The 17,500-nt window shown below is 34.0% G+C and overlaps 2 protein-coding genes across 3 annotated transcripts in view; one reads left to right on the top strand and one right to left on the bottom strand.

The window, feature by feature from the left end:
- Positions 1-504: 504 nt before the first annotated feature.
- Positions 505-2,541, bottom strand: LOC113089623 (microtubule-associated proteins 1A/1B light chain 3C-like). Of its 2 annotated transcripts, none has more exons than XM_026256076.1 (4): positions 2,422-2,541; positions 2,265-2,320; positions 2,039-2,145; positions 505-983 (listed from the first exon to the last, which is right to left on the bottom strand). In XM_026256076.1, the coding sequence occupies exons 1-4, from the start codon at positions 2,477-2,479 to the stop codon at positions 800-802; spliced, it is 405 nt and encodes a 134-aa protein (XP_026111861.1). In that variant the 5' UTR covers positions 2,480-2,541; the 3' UTR covers positions 505-799. The 2 variants fall into 2 exon arrangements, with proteins under 2 accessions (XP_026111861.1, XP_026111860.1); XM_026256075.1 differs by having other exon boundaries at positions 2,265-2,332; positions 2,422-2,510.
- A 1,817-nt stretch (positions 2,542-4,358) lies between these two features.
- Positions 4,359-17,500, top strand: part of LOC113089622 (striatin-like) — a 16,279-nt gene continuing 3,137 nt past the window's right edge. Inside the window, exon 1 of the mRNA XM_026256073.1 lies at positions 4,359-4,717. Within this exon, the coding sequence (XP_026111858.1) occupies positions 4,505-4,717 (213 nt within the window). The 5' untranslated portion in view covers positions 4,359-4,504. The remainder of the gene's footprint in view (positions 4,718-17,500) is intronic.

The following is a 17,500-nucleotide window of genomic DNA, read 5'->3' as shown; positions in this document are numbered from 1 at the left end:
AAGTGAATTCGCTTCTAAATCTTTAAATATGGCCACAGGAGAAAGAGAGTTGGTCTCTGAACACAGGAGCCGTTCGCAGCACAAGAGCGCCACCTGCAGGACGATGCTTTAACAACTGCTGAAACAACCAAAACACTTCAGCTTTAAACTCTTCTTCAGTATGCCACAACATGCAGGGTTCTTACACTTTTTACATTTTCATATTAAAACAAAAAGCCCTTGCTACCGTATTTAATTGCACCTTTGTTGGTTTTGATTGCTTTGGATAAAAGCGTCTGGAGGTTCTTGTGTCTCATGTAATCAGTGAATGCATTTTGTGCCAAAGCAATGATGAACGATGCAGTTTAGCCCACACAGATGCTGTTATGCATTGATTATTTTTGTAACCGAAGTATTAAGAAACAGGTCAAAGTGTCATTAAAATAGTGGGTTAATCACAGAAGTAGACTTCCAAGCTTTAAGCAGTCAGATTTACACCTACCAAAAAACACAAATGCAACGGTGTGCAGCATCAAGCAAACAATCTCCTTTATTTTCCATCACCACATGATTAATCAATGATTGATTGACAGCCAGATTTAGGAAAAGCTTCTGCAGCACATGAATGAACAGACGTCTCCCTCGTGACCGATGCAGCAATTAAACATTTTATTACTCAAGTTAAAACATACATTAGAAAAGTATAGTATATCTAAAAAGCTAACAATATACAAAGACTTAAATATTTAAATCACAGTTCGATGAAGTGAATGAGACCTCTTGGACCTGCCAGACCCCCCCGACAGCATCTGGACACACGTCACCGGTTCTCATCATTATAACGGTGTCCAAACATCTCCTGTGACGCGTACGTCATGTAGAGGAAGCCGTCCTCATCTTTATGGTCCTTATAGAGCTGAGCCATGGTCAGAGACATGCTGGCGATGCCGGAGTTATTGATCAGCAGGTAGAAAGCTTGACTGGGCATCAGGGTCATTCGATTCCTGAGAAACCAGATCAGACACAGCGTGAGAAAGAGTTTAATCCAGCCGGGTGACGATCAGCTGACGCCTCGGCTGTTCCCATGAGCCCCCTACAAACACTAGTGCGGTGCCAGACATGCATGAAGTACACACAACCAGGATTATACGCTCCATCATCTGAGAATTCTGCATGCATGTATAATTTCACATCCATAACTTATATGCACTCATATGACATTCTATGAATGTGAAAAATAATATTTATATATATATATATATATATATATATATATATATTTTTTTTTTTTTTTTTTTTTTTTTAATACACGCACACACAGAATAATAAGTTATATTTTGTTATTTTATGAAAAAAAAAAAGTTACATTTATAATTAAATGCACTAATTTTATGACTCCATGAATGTGAAAAAAAAAAAATTCCACATTCATAATGCAAGTTGTGTTATTTTATGAAAAAAAAAAATAAAATAATAATAATAATATTGTACGCAATACATTTTGGCATTCCATGAAAAGGAACATGTATTAAGATCTACAAACTAATGTTATATAATTTAGCATTCATAGATTATTAATACAATAAAAATTAGTTATAACTGAATTCATATATATATTTTTTATGGATGTGAAGAACGACACACATTAAGAGTCACAATCATAGATCCTTAATACAATTTTAAAAAAAGTATTAAATTCTAATAACTAAATATACTACTTAATCCTTATGAATGCAAAAACGAATATATATGAACATATAAAATTTGATTTTTCATATCCATAAAAACAATTGCATTTAATAATTTTATGAAACATACACACAAAACATAACCAAATTTCCTTTTTTTTTGTATTTAGTTTATGAATCAGACTACGATGAAGGACATATACACACACTAACACAAAATAATGCATGCATTTCAGTTTAACACTCATAGAATGTCAAATTACTAAAAAAAAATAAAAACAACCCTTAAATAAAATAAAGGCTTGTTTGGGGAGCAATAAAAGTTATTAAACTTATTTCAACACCCAGTTGGCCCAGGTTTGATGACAGACCTGATGATGGTCACGAACTGACTCATGGTGAGCTCCTGAGGCACGAGGAACTTGGTCTTATCCAGCGGAGGTAAGAACTTCTCCTTCTGATATCTCTCGATGATCACCTGAAACACACACACACACACACACACACACACACACACACACACACACACACACACACACACATTAACCCCCACAGCCGCTGAGAGAGGAACCGAGATCAGAACCGGGAGACTCTTACCGGGATCTTAGTCGGAAACTTAGTTCGGATTCCCTGCACCTCTTGTTTCCTCGTAGCTGATCGGTGATCAATATCACAAAAATAAAAGCAAAGATAATTTTTTTTGATTTCACAGCATGTCATCAGAGAGTCGAGAGTGTGATATAAAAACACATACCTAAACTCTTCCTCAGTTTGAACGGTTTGGGATGCTGTGTTTTCTCCAGTGGAGGCATGTTGTGTCGCACATCTGACCCGCGCGCACTAATTAACCCCGAAGCGCACAATTAAATACTGAGCCGGCCGTGACGTCACGCCGCGTGCGCTGCCCGCGTCACGATTTAATAATAATGAAACCAACCGATTAAAATAAAGAATAATACAAAGTGTTGATGTTTGCATGTGTAAGGTTAAATTATTTTTAATTATGTAATGTGTTTTTGTCTACACATAGCTTGCTAACTGCTAACTGTAGCCTGGATCATGAGCGTGAAGATACACATTCCTACAATGTCGCAGGTAAATGAGGCTCTGAATGGATCTTTGTGCTGTTCACGGGTTTCACCTTCTTAGAAATAGACACATGGGTGTTTAAAACAGAGGTTTGTATTGTTGGGTTGTATAACAGGTTGTGCATGACAAGACCACTTAAACAAATGAATCTATTGTGAAATTATGACACAAGCATTTGCTTGACTATTTATTATGTTGATGCATGCATAACCTGCATTCTTTTATTCATTGTCAAAAAAAACTGTTTAATTTGTATTCATGTATTTATTTATCATAATGGGGAATTTCATTAGTCTTCAAATAGTGTTTTACTTAGCTGGTGTGGTGTTTTTGCATAATTGCTAACAGCTAGTCAAACAATAAACAATTAACTCGGAATGAGAACGTGAAAAGGATAAAACGCAGCCGAACTACAAGTCCCAGGATGCTCAGCGCACTCGCTTATGATTGGCCGTTCACATTACGAGTTGTTCGTTCTGTCCAATCAGAGCGTTTCGTGCTGGCAGCGATCTGTTGACCTGCTTGTGGGCGTGAAATGAGCGGAAGCCAGCCTTAAGAAGCGCGATTCATTTGAACAAATTGACTCGTTCGAACGAGTCGAATCTTTAAAGGCATCATTGAGACAGTAAAAAAATTCCTTGTATGTGCAAGCATATTTGGCAATAAAGCTCTTTCTGACTTTTGAAAAAGTTATGTTATACATTTCCTAACTGCTCAAAAATATTTCCAAATGTGTTGTTGTTTTCAACATTACACCTGAAAGTTTAAAGACCGCTTTTGAAAGACAACACAGAATACTGCAATAGTTAAAAAAAATAAACCATTACAATCTTAAATCATTCAAAAATATTTTTGGTTACTTCTTATTAAAACTTTAATTAAAATTAAAATGAAAATATCAAATAAACATAAATTCAGAATATGAATGAAAATGTATAATTATATACAAATAAAATAAAGCATACAAAATAAAATATAATTATAAAATAAGTATACTTAAATTAACACATCAAAAAATGATTTCAGAATATGCTAACATGCACATAAATTATTTTCAATACAATTAAAATAAATTGTGATATAAGTACTAAAGTGAAATAGCCTAGATCATTAAAAATAATATTTTAGTGATGTTTTTACATCTTATACATGTATTAAAATTTGAGCAAAAAATGTAAACAATTTATTTTAAATAATTTAAGAAATATTTATTAATTCACTCTCATATATATTAATTTATTGTTTAATTATTTATTTTCTCCATATAATTATTTACTTATTTATTTGCTCCACATTTCAGTTTGCAGGGTTACAGTTTTCAGCACGACATGGAGTAATGTGGAGGAAATTGATGAATGAATAATAAATACATAAATTTGTTCGTTTGTTTATTTATGCATTTATTTATGTATTTAATGATGTATTTATATATTTCAAACTATATATACTTTTAAATTTCAGTCATTTTGCCATCCATAGTCCGAATCCATGTAAGGATATTAGTCAGATGTTTATTTAATTCCACTACGCTGATCGGTTCAATTAGTTCGGTTCAATTAGTTCGGAACAGCGAATCGGCTCACAAGAACGATTCATTCGCGACTCGACCAGCGTTAGCGGAAACGTCATGAAGTGACAGCAGCAGCAGCGCGCGGTGAGTCGAGCGCTCGCCCCGTTTCCCGTTCTCCGTTCTCGGACGAAATCCAACGTCCGTTCGGTCGATCAGACCTCCGATTCCCGGCCTAGCCATGGACGAGCAGGCGGGCCCCGGTGTGTTCTTCAACAACAACAACAACTCGGTTCTTCCCGGCGGAGCGAAAGCGCCTCAACCGGGCGACGGTGGCGGAGAAATGGCCCGCGCTCAGTACAGTATCCCGGGGATTTTACACTTTCTGCAGCACGAGTGGGCCCGGTTCGAGGTGGAACGGGCGCAGTGGGAGGTGGAACGAGCCGAACTGCAGGTAACGCGCCTTTTTCCGACCGTTATTTTCTGAGGTGTTTTGAACGCTGTCCGCCAAAAGTCAGAATCAGACATTTCTGGGCTTGTTGTTCTCTCGCGCGCTGACGTCACACGCGACCCTGCAGTCATCGCAGTTTCTCTCCTCCACGCTGTAACTCCATCCAGTTCATCTGCCACTCAAAATAATAATATCCCGTGTTTTGGGTTTTGTTATACGAGCAGGCCGTGTAGATGTGAGATTTAGAGTTCTGACAATTTAGAGTTCTGCTCGCACATTCTTTGCATTCCTTAAATTCGAGAGACGTGCGCGTAATTTACGTTTGAATTTAAGTTTGTGTTGTCTTATATGCAAATGATAAATATGTATTTTGCATAAAGAAAATCAGGTCGATTTGGAACACCATTTGTGTGTGTGTGTGTGTGTGTGTGTGCGCGCATATACATTTATACATATGTACACACAGAATATATAAATGCATATTAAATACTGATATATATACATATGTGTGTGTGTGTGTGTGTGTCATTTACTAACTTAAAAAAAAATAGAGCTGTATCTCAAATGACACACTATACACTGTGTACTTATGCACTATGTACTCAAAAATGTAGTGTATGTATTATATAAGGATATTTTGTCATTCATAATCAGAGTCTGATAGCCCCTCCCACTTCCTTACATAATTAAACCTTTGACAGTTTAGTTTTAACATTCCACATTTTGTTTTGTCAGTTATTTAAGTGCAACATTTTGAAATTTTCAACGTGAACGCTCTTCTCGCACGATATTTATTAAACAGTTTTAATACAAATCTTGCTACGTGTATTGCGTTAATTAAGCAGACTGAGACTCTCCTTGATTTTGATTGCTTCCATTGTCCTCATTTGTAAGTCACTTTGGATAAAAACAGCATCTGCTAAATGACTAAACGTAAATGCAATTAATTAATTTTGCTATTTTTAAAAAAATATACTATGTCTTGTCATGATTTCGCACAGTGATGATTAATAATAATCGTAACAGAGAATTGCAAACTCAAAATGAAAGCATCCAGACATTAATTGTCATGAAAATGATGAATAAAAAAATGAATGGCCCTAAAGTAAATCCTAGCATCTTGATTTCGACTGTGTAATGGAAATATAAAGTGACACAGACGTGGGTTTGGTGTTTTTGGGTGCTCTACTGCATCGTGTTTCTCGTTTGTGTCTGATTTCTCGTGATGATGTCACATTAGGGGTCAAAGGCGTCCGTCTGCATTATCTGCTTCTAGACACTCGATCTTCACAACTATGAGGAAGTCCTTCAACACTGGACACTCCTCTGGTGACTATCTAGTGTACGCTGTCTAGTTAACTGATGTGTAACTGAAAATAAGAAATGTTGGCAACTAGCTTAAAGAAAAAATAAAAAGTTAATGGTTTCACTCATATATTAATATCATTTAAATTCAAATATTTCAAGTAATGAAAATGTTTAATTTTTTTGTATGTGTGGTATTAGTTTTAGTTTACTATAATAACCCTGTTCTGGTGAATCGCTTACTGTTGAATATTTGCGTTGTATTTTGACCGAACCTCTGCGTACCCTTGTGCAATGTCACGCTTTACCACTCGTACGTCCTTGAAGTGCACTTCTGTGTGACTGAGATGAGATATTTAGTCCTGAAGGGCAGCGTTTGGTTAATGAATGCTGTGGGAATATCTTTGGCATTTATGGCTGGTTTATCCAGACGTCTGTACTGTTGCTCCATGCATGTTTTATTATGAAGGACAAACAGAAAATGTGAGCGGAAACTGTGCTGGCCATTTGACAGATGAACCCGCTTGACTAGGCTGGTTTCCATTACCCAGATCAGAGCTGGGAAAACTAAAAAAATTATTTATTTTGAAACTGTAAAACAATGCGACATGAAGCGGAGCCTGCAAACCACATCGTCTTTACAGAGAGTCTGATGTGGCCTAGTGTTTGCTAAATTGCAAAGGCTGTGATTAATTGAATCAATTTAGGTGACTGTTTAATGCTGGCTCAGAGCTGGCATGAATGCATTTACACAACAAATAAAACTGAGGTGGATCAGAGCAGGCTTTTATGCTGCATTGTGTTTTATACTGAAGTTTTAACAATCGTTGAATAGCCTTAACTCAGTTAAGACATAACCTAGTTTCTACCTCAGAAGTGAGCTGTTAATACCTGTCAACTTTACACTGCAAAGATGGCACAGAAGCGCCTCTGAAGTGGCATTTACTGTAGGTGTTGTTAATGCTGGCTCAGAGGTGGCATGAATGCATTTAAACAGCGGTGTGCTTCTATACTGAGGTGGATCAGAGCTGGGTTTAGTCTGGCTTTTATGCAGCATTGCATCTTTACACTGAATTCTGTGCAGGCACAGAGCAGCCTTAACTCTCTTTAATGGCATTTTGACCAAGGAGTGCACTCTAGTTTACATGCAAATTAGCATGTGAGCGTTTATCAGTCTATTGTGAATGGACTGACATCACAACATTTTGACATTAGCATGTTCTTCTGCACTCGGTGCGGATGCGTCTTGCATCCCTAGAAGGCAGCGTCTATCTGAAGAGATCCTGACTGATGTTTCGTTCCTTTCGTAACCGGCGTGCCTTTCATAGCTCTGTGTGGGCGATGGCGTGTAGGAGAGGCCGACCGGCATGTGTCGAAATCACCCTCGGGCACCTTGACAATCGGTTGAAAGGAATATAATTCACTCCGTTTGTGCATAGGCTCCTGCTACCTGAAGAACAAGACGCCGCGGCGTGAAATTAGAGGCCATTAGCATCACAAACGAGCGTGCAACAGTGTGTGCGAGTGTGTAGGCAGAGTGTTGGTTTGAAGCAGGACCGAACAGAAGCTGTTGAGTTTTATAAGCTGATGTTGGTGACTCATACTGCTGATGCTCGCTCTTTCTGTGTGCGTCGTGCCCTCGGCTGTGAAAAGGGAATGCCAGGCTTGACCAGAGAGGGGTGTTTGTGGATTTCGACTAGCCCTTTAGGTCACATGACTTTCATTTGCAATTCAGCGCTCCGCTCGACAAGGGACGGGTCGAAGGATGGTCAAGTAGCCTAAGCTCATGGAAACAAAAACTTTTATTTTGAATGCAATTTTGACAGCACTACTACATGAATAATGCTGAAATAACACTGCATTGAACTCAGTATGTAGTCATTATATAATGACTAAGACTCTTAAAAAAACACACAAAACCTGAAATCTTAATCTTGATTAGAAACTTACTAAAAACTGAAATAAAATATAAAAACAAACTATTAATAACAACACTAAATGAATACCACTGAATTGGTTGATGTTGACATGAAACGTGTCTTCATTGAATGATGTTGACGTGTTTTGATTTGTTTGTGGTGATGGAGGATGTTTCAATTCAGGTGTCAGTGTGTTTTGACTGCAGTAGTGTGTGTGTGTGTGTGTGTGTGTGTGTGTGTGTGTGTGTGTGCAGGTCATTACTTTGGAAGGTTTACGAGCATCTGAACGTCCATTTTCTGGCACACACTACTCATTTTACTACATCTTTGCATGTTCATTTCACCGTGTTTTCCCTATTATCTGGTATCCATTGCAGTTTTGAGAAGGCTGCAAAATTTGATGCAACTCATGATTTTATGACGGCAGTAAATTGAAAGTGTTGCTTTACTGCATCTAAACACAAAGCAGATATTTCGGGTTGCTCTAGGGGCAGACACAGACGTAGCTAACAAGTCCCTTTACTTCATGTAGCCAAGTTTCAGTTTGTTCAGAAACCTGGTTTATTTGGAGTCGTATAATAATGTTTTTGAAATAAACTAATATGCATATTGCATAGAAGTGTATTTTATGTGAGGAAGGGTTGCATTTGAAAAGTTTTGGTTCTGTTGTTCTGAAGTTTTTAGTTTAAATGCCTGAAATAAGGTCTATGGTGGTTAACACAAGCTCACAATGACTAAAAAATAAATGTTTTGAAAGTAAAAACTTTATTTATTTTCACCATAAAACATAGATTTTTAAGAACATCTGATAAAACTTTAAAGACACACTTGTTGTCGGCTCTGAGGTTGTTAATCGATTGTATATGCTCATATCTGTTCTCACTGATTCAACTTATTTTAGTAAGAATTAATGGAGAAAAACTACATTACCCACAATGCTTTACAGAAATTTTGAAATGATCAGATATTTGCAGTTAACAAAGCTCCTCTGCCATGAAGGACCGCAAATTAATCGCTTCAGTTTTCAAAATTATAGAGTTACTCAAATTACTTAAATATTAAATTATATATATACATATTAATATTTTTCAATTAACTTAAAATTTAGTTTTTATAGATAAAACAGATAACTTAAATTAAAATTAATATTTTTATATTTTTTTTTATTTTTAATGCAATTAATGTGATTCTCAGTGCTTCATGGGATTGTAATGTAATGTGGTGTTTCTCCTGTTGTTTTGGTTCATGACTTTAACAAAGACTTTTTGTTTTAAATCTCTTTTGGAAAAATTCATGGAAAAATACTTCCAGAATATGGCGATAATTTTTTTACAAATATCAGTGGATATCGATAATTATCACGATTAAATGTTTAAAGGCATAGAAAGTTGTAAAAACCAGATGCTTAATTGTGGTGTTAAGCTATTCTTTATTGTCAGAACATGACAAACACTTCATTTTTGAATTCCTTACACTTTTACAGTCATTTTTCCATAACGAAATAAATCTCTTAATAGAAAAAAATGAGTAATATTGTATCAAATCAAGAAACAGGTTTGTGTTGCCTGATAATATTAATAATATAACTTTTTTTTGTCTCTTAGAAATACACATGTGATAGTATCCAGATGTGGATTTGTGTTCGTTATCAAAAGTGCACTTTCTCAGGTTTTGCTCCATGAGTTTCCCACATTGACTCATGAACTCACTCAGTCAATCATGGCTTTATTTCCTTCTGAAGGGTTCAAGTAATGCACTAATCTCACTGTAATCGGCTCCTTCAAACTCTTTCTTCACCTGATCTGATTTCCAGCTAATAACCAATTAACTCTCAGCTCAGACCAGAGCTACTATAGCTCACTAAAACTACGCAAAACATTTTTGTTCTTCTCTTTCTCCTGGAAAAAGCTGTCGTTTGGAGAAGTGCATGTCCTGTAAGAACCAGTGTGTCTGCTCTAAGTCCCAGCATGCTCTAGTAACGCCACCCTTCATGCTTGTGTTCATGGCTCATGGCCTGTAAAAGCAAGTCTGTCCTTGTAAAGTATGTGCACCTGCCTGTTGAGTCAGGTAAACGGTGAAGGATGAACGCCCTGCGTCGCACCTCACACCACGGTCACATGACTGACAGGAAGTGTCATTTCACAATTCACCATCTCCAGCCTCCTTACAAGTCCCACTACAGCCCTACTGTAAACTGTACTCCAGTAAACACATGTTGCATTAAAAAGCTGTAACCATTGACACTGCACACTTTCAGCATGCACACTACCTGCACTTTCTATACAATTATGCACAAGTACACAAAAAAACTTTCATATTAGACAAAATAGACCATTTAAAATTTGAATTAATTGCATTGTTTGGTATTGCATAAAATATAAGCATATTTAAGAGATTGTTGTAGTGAAAAGAGATGCATTTGGTGGTGCTTTAGAATTTGGTAAAACAGGCCTGTGTTTTGAAACTGTGTCGGCAGTCATGTGACACTCGGTGAACTTTTGTGACTCATGCTTTTAGGCAAATGACCCGATTTTGGGGCCGAGAGGAGAACTAGACTATTTTGAGCTGTGTAAATGTGATTGATGGTGAAACAAAACCAACCTGCATTTGTTGTACAATCATATTCACAGATATCACACTTTTGAAAGGTGTGTGTGTGTGTGTGTGTGTGTTTAATGTTTTTGATAATTGTTGTTTATTATTAGACTATAGACATTTTTACTTTAGATCTGGGTTGACAAGCAAAATTGATTCTCATTTTGATTCTGAAATCACCAAAATCTATATTTTAGTTCAGAGATGACCAAATGCCGTAATTTTTTTAAATAAAAAAAAAAGATATATTTTTTTTTCTTTCATTTGTGCACTGTAAAATGTAAAAACAATTTGAAGTAAATTTTTATAAATATTTTTGTTTAATAATTTAATAGATAATTTAATGTTTAAAAAAAATAAATTGCATCCATTTTAATATAATGTAGGTAGGTATAATGCAGCATTACATATTGCCCCTCAGCCCTCAACCCAGTTTAATATTTGTCCCTTTGTATAAAAAATTTGGGAAGAACAAATACAAAATGTAGTATTAAATATTTAGTCTTTTTTTCCTTCTGTGCCATTTCTCAGTGGATGCATGGACCAAATCAAACCATTATTTGTAGTGCTATATTGTATGTCTGAATAAATCTGTCTTCAAATATTTTTTTTATGAAAGCCACAGTTTAATTGTGGTGCATTGTGGAATTTAGAAACATAATTATGTCAGTAAAAATTAATATAAAGATTTCCATGTGTCCAATCAGTGTCTAATGTTGTTATATCTAAAATATAAATAGCAATTAAGTGTTTATTATATGTACTGACAGTTCAGTCAGTTTTGATCAGATTTTTTTTTTAGCTCTAATTAAAATAGAATATATTTCACCTAATATTTAAGTTTTGTATTTTTGCTTTTATTGTATCTCAATTTCTGTTCTTATACAATATTGTTTTATGGTATTTTATACAAGTATTATATTATATTATACTATATTATATTGTAAAATATACAAATTGTGCAAAAGTGTATTCAAAAAACGAATAAAACCAACAGAATGGCATTATTAAATTAGTAAAAATATTAAATGTAACAGTTAGGCTTTCATGGCACTGTTAGACTATGATAATGTATTGTTACTTGATCTAAACGTTCGCTAACTTTCGACTAATATTTCAGCCAGTACCAGTCATCTTCTTTATAAAAGGTGACTTTGCCTGAGAAAGCAGTGCTGATCTCCATCTTCTCCAGAACACCTCTCAGAGCTGATTTCTCTGCTGCAGGGTGAAGGCATGTGGGCGCTCGACTCAACCAAACGCAGCTAAAACCTATAAATGTTGATATTGCTAAGCAGCGGTTCAGGCGTTGGTGAGGCGGTTTTGTTCGACGTGTTCAAAGGGAATGGGATGACACACTTATCCTCCCACAGTTTCCTGACGCGTAAATCCATACTGCATCCTCACTATTGAGACCACACAGACCATTAATTGACCCTCTAAGTAGTGTGTGTCCTGCCCAGCAGACACCATTAGAGGATATCCTGTGTAGTGTGCTGTACGGGGATCCAGATGAGCGTCTATTTTGGGACGAGAGACTGTTTTTGTGCTCTCTCTCTCTCTCTCTCTCTCTCTCTCTCTCTCTCTTTGTGTCTCCCTCCCTCCCTCCCTCCCTCCCTCCCTCTCTCTCTCTCTCTCTCTCTCTCTCTCTCTCTCTCTCTCATTCATTCATAACTCACAGTGGGCCGTTTCTCAGGGACTCGTCTGCTGTGTGATTGACTCATTGTTTCGTTCTTTAGGCTCAGTAAATAAACTCATCTGATCATGTAAATGTCGCCCCGGTGGTTTTCTTTCTAGTGCTCGGTTGGAGATTAGACCATGGCGTTTTTTAACCACTTTCCTGGCGATCTGAACTCGTCCTCATCGGATTGTGACGGGTCCCACGGGATGTTTTGGTGCTTTTACTGTTGTGTCCACACCTGTGGCAGCTCTAGAGATGTTCTGTATTATCAGAAAGAGCTGTTAGCAAACATACAGCTGTTATATTGACTGGATCCATTCACACACACAAAAAAAAAAATTATATATAAATTTGTTTTAGCGGCATTTAAATTAAATGTAGATGACAATCATATATATATATATATATATATATATATATATATATATATATAAAATTAATTGTCATCTACATTTAATTAAAAAAAATTTTTTTTTTACGTAGCTAATACAACACTTTAAAAAATAAATTTAAAATTTACAAATTTAAAAAATTTAAATATAAATAATTAGTATGATTTTTTTTTTCTGTTTCGACAGTTATTATCGTTGTAAATATAGGAAGGTTTTAACATTTTCATATTGTGATAACAAATTTTCCACCTTTCTCTCTTCTGACCAAATGTAATCAGTCTTTTAATATTTTCTTTCTTGAGAAAATATAAATACTAGCTATTTCGCCATTTAAACCCCACTTTGTGGATATAGTGAAATAATCTGAACTCTTGTTTTTTACTTTGGGGTTATGTTAAATTATGTTTGGCCCATGCATTGACATCATTTTACCATCAAAAGCTGCCTAATAGTAGTCAAACTATATATTTTCAAAGACCGATATATCGGCCGATATTTGGCATTTTCTAATTATCAGCATAGGCCAAGCATTTGGCCAGAAAATATTTAGTGTTTGTTTTTTAGTATCAGTGTTTCAAACTATTTACAGTTTAAGACATTTATTCCTTAAATGAGTGTAATCAGGTTCTTCGTGTAGGCGAGGTAGGGTGTAGAATGGATGCTGATGAGTCGTTTCATGAACGCATCTGCCTGAGTGCTGACTGCAGATAAGAGCGTTTGAACACTGTGACACTGGATTGGTTGCAAGCTCAGGAACAGTTGAGCGCTCAGTCATTTCTAACCGCACAAACCAACCACAGCTTGCTCAAGCAGAATGAAAGCGTTGTTTAACACACACACACACACACACACACACAGTTGCTCAACGAGAGGCTACGTCATGCTGTGCACACACTGAACACACACTGAGCCACTGTGTGTCTGCTTACCTACATGAAAACGCTGCTGGTTTTAATGATGAACACAAACACATAAACGTTTTTGGACACTGATGTTGCACTTAATGTTTTGCATAAAGAAAATTAATAAAAACATTAAGAATGCAATTGGTGTGATTAGTTAACATTCCTTAATATATTAGATAATGTGCACTAGATGGTTCATTATTGAGTAGGGATATTGTAGATAACAAACTGAAGCTATACAATAAATTTAACTGAAATAAAAAACAATTACATTTATTTAACTGCCACCTAGTTTCTGAGCAAAGTTAGTGTTTTTGTATTTAGCTTGATGTACTAAAATAACTAAAACAGAACTAAGATTTAGAAATAAAACAATATATATATATTCAAAAATTAATAGTAATAATAATAATAATAATAGTAATAATAAAAGACAAAAAAAAACGAAAAAAGTTAGAAAAACGTCAAATAAATTCAAAATATTCATAAAAAACTTTCGTGTGTGTGTGTGTTTGTGTGTGTGTGTATATATATATAGGGATGTCCCGATCAGGTTTTTTTGCCTCCGAGTCATTTGATTTTGATTATCTGCCGATACCGAGTCCCGATACGATACTTCTATGATACATAAAAAAAAGAATAAAGAAGAGGGGAAAAAAATAGATCCAGGATGTTCAATAAATTACATTTTGAAATATATTCAAATATAAAACAGCTATTTTAAATAGGCTAGTAAAAATTTTCATTTTGCTGCACTTTGGATCAAATAAATGCAGGCTTGGTGAACAGAAGGGACTTCTTTAAAAAAAAACATTAACAAGCTTACTGTTCAAACACTTCTGACTGGTAGTATAATCAACTTTAATTTTTCTCTAATTTCTAGCTTTTAATTGGCTTAGAAATCTGTAACTGCTGGACAATAATAAATAATAATGATTTGTTTAAATACTACAAACACTGTTTAACACACAAGGCAGAATAGTTTGTATAGTGTAATAAATGCTATGTCAATTAGCACTGCATTGTTCATATACTTTATTTATCACCTGCTGGAGATTACTTGAAAAACTATTTATTGTCGTGATCGTATATTAATGTCTTCGTGTTTGCGTAAGTTTCTGTTTTTCTGTGAAAACCACAGCGATAGCTGGACGCTTTTGTCCATATTAGGAGTTTCCTGATATGACTATCAGCGCGAGAGCTATATATATATTAGGGATGGGCATTCCAAGCAAAAAAATTAAGGATATTATTAGATTATTATTTGAAAATCGCATAATTATCTGTGTGATAAACTGTTTAATTCAGAAGATAGGCTACCTTAACTCAACGTGCTGAAACATATTAATATAATAAACATCCGAATGAGTGCACTTATTATCATAACAGTCCATCGATTAGCATAAATGAACCGCTCATGAGGCTAGGACATTTCCATTTCAGAAAAATTGATATATTTCGTTATCTCCTTTTGCAATTATATCACTTGGGTGATTATACTGTATATAAACTGCGGTAGATAAATAATATATGATTTTATGAAGTTTATTGTTGCTATATGGATGCTTAGTTTCACTTGGCCAAAATCTCATTATATAAACGATTAAGAGCTTATGCACAGGATATTTAAAACGTAAAAAAGTATACTGGCTAGACGGCAAATAACCTTCTTCTCCGCTCTTCAAACACACAAAAACATTAGCGTTTACAGACATAGTGTTTGAGTAAAGAAAACGCTGTAGTATTCAGACATCAGTTATTAATTTACCCTTGCATTGCGAAAAAGTGGAGATCTGGCCACCAAACTTTGTTGGCACATTTTAATTAATTAATAATAATTATACATTTCATATTGTTTTTTTGCATTTTTTAAATGTGAGAGTTTTTTACCTACTTTATAATGAATCAATAACTCTTCATCTTCATTCACAATTCATCTCTTCATTCAGGTTGAGAGCTCACACGAAAACAAGAGGCGGGATTTATCACACGAACCAATCACATTCGATCATAACCGATCATATCCAATCATAACCAATTATATCTAATTATAGCACGGTTGAGCCTCTGCCTCTGCCTATTATTATTTATGAATAAAATAAGAGCAGCACAACAAAAGGTAACATTATGTACAAAGTATATATATGTGGTGACAATATTGCAATTTTTATATACAATTTATTTTCCTTTGAAAGTTTAAAATATACTTTATTGTCAGAAGATAATGCATGTATTTCACAATGCACAAAATAGATAGTGGTTATAAAATAGCTTCAGTTTGTATTTGGGTGTGAAATATGAATATATATTTACACTTTTTGCTTTTTTATTAGGTCTATATTAGACTTTAGTTTTAATTTTAATTTTTTTATGCTTATTTGGTTTAAGTTTTTGCTTTTTGCTTTAGTTTATTTATTTTTAGTACTTTATCCAAAAATGAGAAATGTTGACTTGGCACCTAGCTGAAATAAAACAAGTTTAAGTGTGTTTTTGTTTTGTTTAGTTTTTTTATTTCAATGTAATGTTTATGACATTTAATTTCAAATAATTACAAGTTTTTATGGTTTTACTTTTATTTATTTAAGGATTCTTAGGATAATAATCCAGAAATTGCTAATAAGTTTTACAAATTATTTTACAGAATCTGCAAATACTATATACTTGCTTTTTAAAAATCATTTTTTAATGGTGTGGTTTTAATAGTTTTAAATCCTTCTGTAATATTTATCAGTAATTTGCATGAGCTTCGTGTAAACGTTGTAGTGTTTCAAGACCTGATTGCAATGAGGAAGAAGTGCTGTGATGAGGATCTCTTCAGCGCTTGAGTGATCTGCAGCTGAAGCGTCTTCCGTTCTCTCGAGCTCCAGTGTTTCTCTGCAGGTCTCTGGGGAGATGAGTGGGCCGTGTCCACGTCACTGCACTATTTCTGCATTCAGACGCTTCTCTTTCTCTCCGCTGCTCCTAATCTCTTCCTCCGGCGAGAGAATACAGGCTAGCCTTTTTTGGAAAGGGACGCCTCTGCTGGAATCCCCCTTCCGGGACGCTGGCGGAGATATTTGTTTTAATTAAAGGGTTTTGAGCATTCGAGTCTCATTTGTGCCGTTTATGTACATTATGTGATGTTGCTTTTGTAAGCTGTGTACATTTTGGACCTTTTTTTTTTTTCAGAAAACAAGTCTAAGGAATGCAAAAACTTTGAATTTCATTATCTTAAAATTGCTCAGAATGCAGATAGAAACGTATAATTCTAAAGCGATGATATATATATAGAATCATTATATTTTATTTTATTTTATATTATATGAAATTTATTCTAAAATAAAACATAATATAAAATAATATGTATTTTATTAAATGTATATTATATTTTATATTAAATTTGTTTTATCTAATATTATATTAAAATTGTATTTTTTATTATATTTAAATTTATTATAAAATAAAAAAATATAATATAAAATATATTATATTTTATTTTATATAAAATTTCTTCTATTTTATATTAAATGTATTATGTTTTCTTTCATATTTAATTAAATTTGTATTATATTTTATTAATTGTTTATTATAATTAATTTATTGTATTATATTGTTTTATTTTATATTTTATTAAATGTATTATATTTTATTTTATATAAAAAATTATATTGTATTATTTTATGTTATATTATATTATTTTGTTAACTAAAACTAAAACCATACAAATTTGCTACTTGAAATAAAATGAAGGTTAACTAAAATAAAATTCAAAATGCAATAAATTATATTATATTTTATATTAAATGTATTATGTTTTCTTTAATATTTAATTACATTTTTATTATAATTTATTTATTGTATTATATTGTTTTATTTTATATTTTATTCAATGTATTATATTTTATATTGAATTTTTTTTATATTATATTATTTTATTTTACTTTCAGTTAACTAAAACTAAAACATAAAAGTTTGCTACTTGAAATTAAAAAAAAGGTTAACTGAAATAAAAT

The sequence above is a fragment of the Carassius auratus genome, unplaced genomic scaffold (assembly GCF_003368295.1).
Source record: "Carassius auratus strain Wakin unplaced genomic scaffold, ASM336829v1 scaf_tig00050518, whole genome shotgun sequence".
Classification (NCBI taxonomy): Eukaryota; Metazoa; Chordata; class Actinopteri; order Cypriniformes; family Cyprinidae; genus Carassius; species Carassius auratus.
This window is presented reverse-complemented; position numbering and strand designations above follow the sequence as displayed.

Excerpts from the sequence above, each read along its gene's own strand:
- LOC113089623 (XM_026256075.1), bottom strand. The coding sequence starts at position 2,479 with ATGCCTCCACTGGAGAAAACACAGCATCCCAAACCGTTCAAACTGAGG. Across the intron at positions 2,333-2,421 it reads CAAACTGAGGAAGAGTTTAG|ATCACCGATCAGCTACGAGG; the intron begins GTATGTGTTTTT and ends TTTGTGATATTG. Across the intron at positions 2,146-2,264 it reads AGTTTCCGACTAAGATCCCG|GTGATCATCGAGAGATATCA; the intron begins GTAAGAGTCTCC and ends TGTGTGTTTCAG.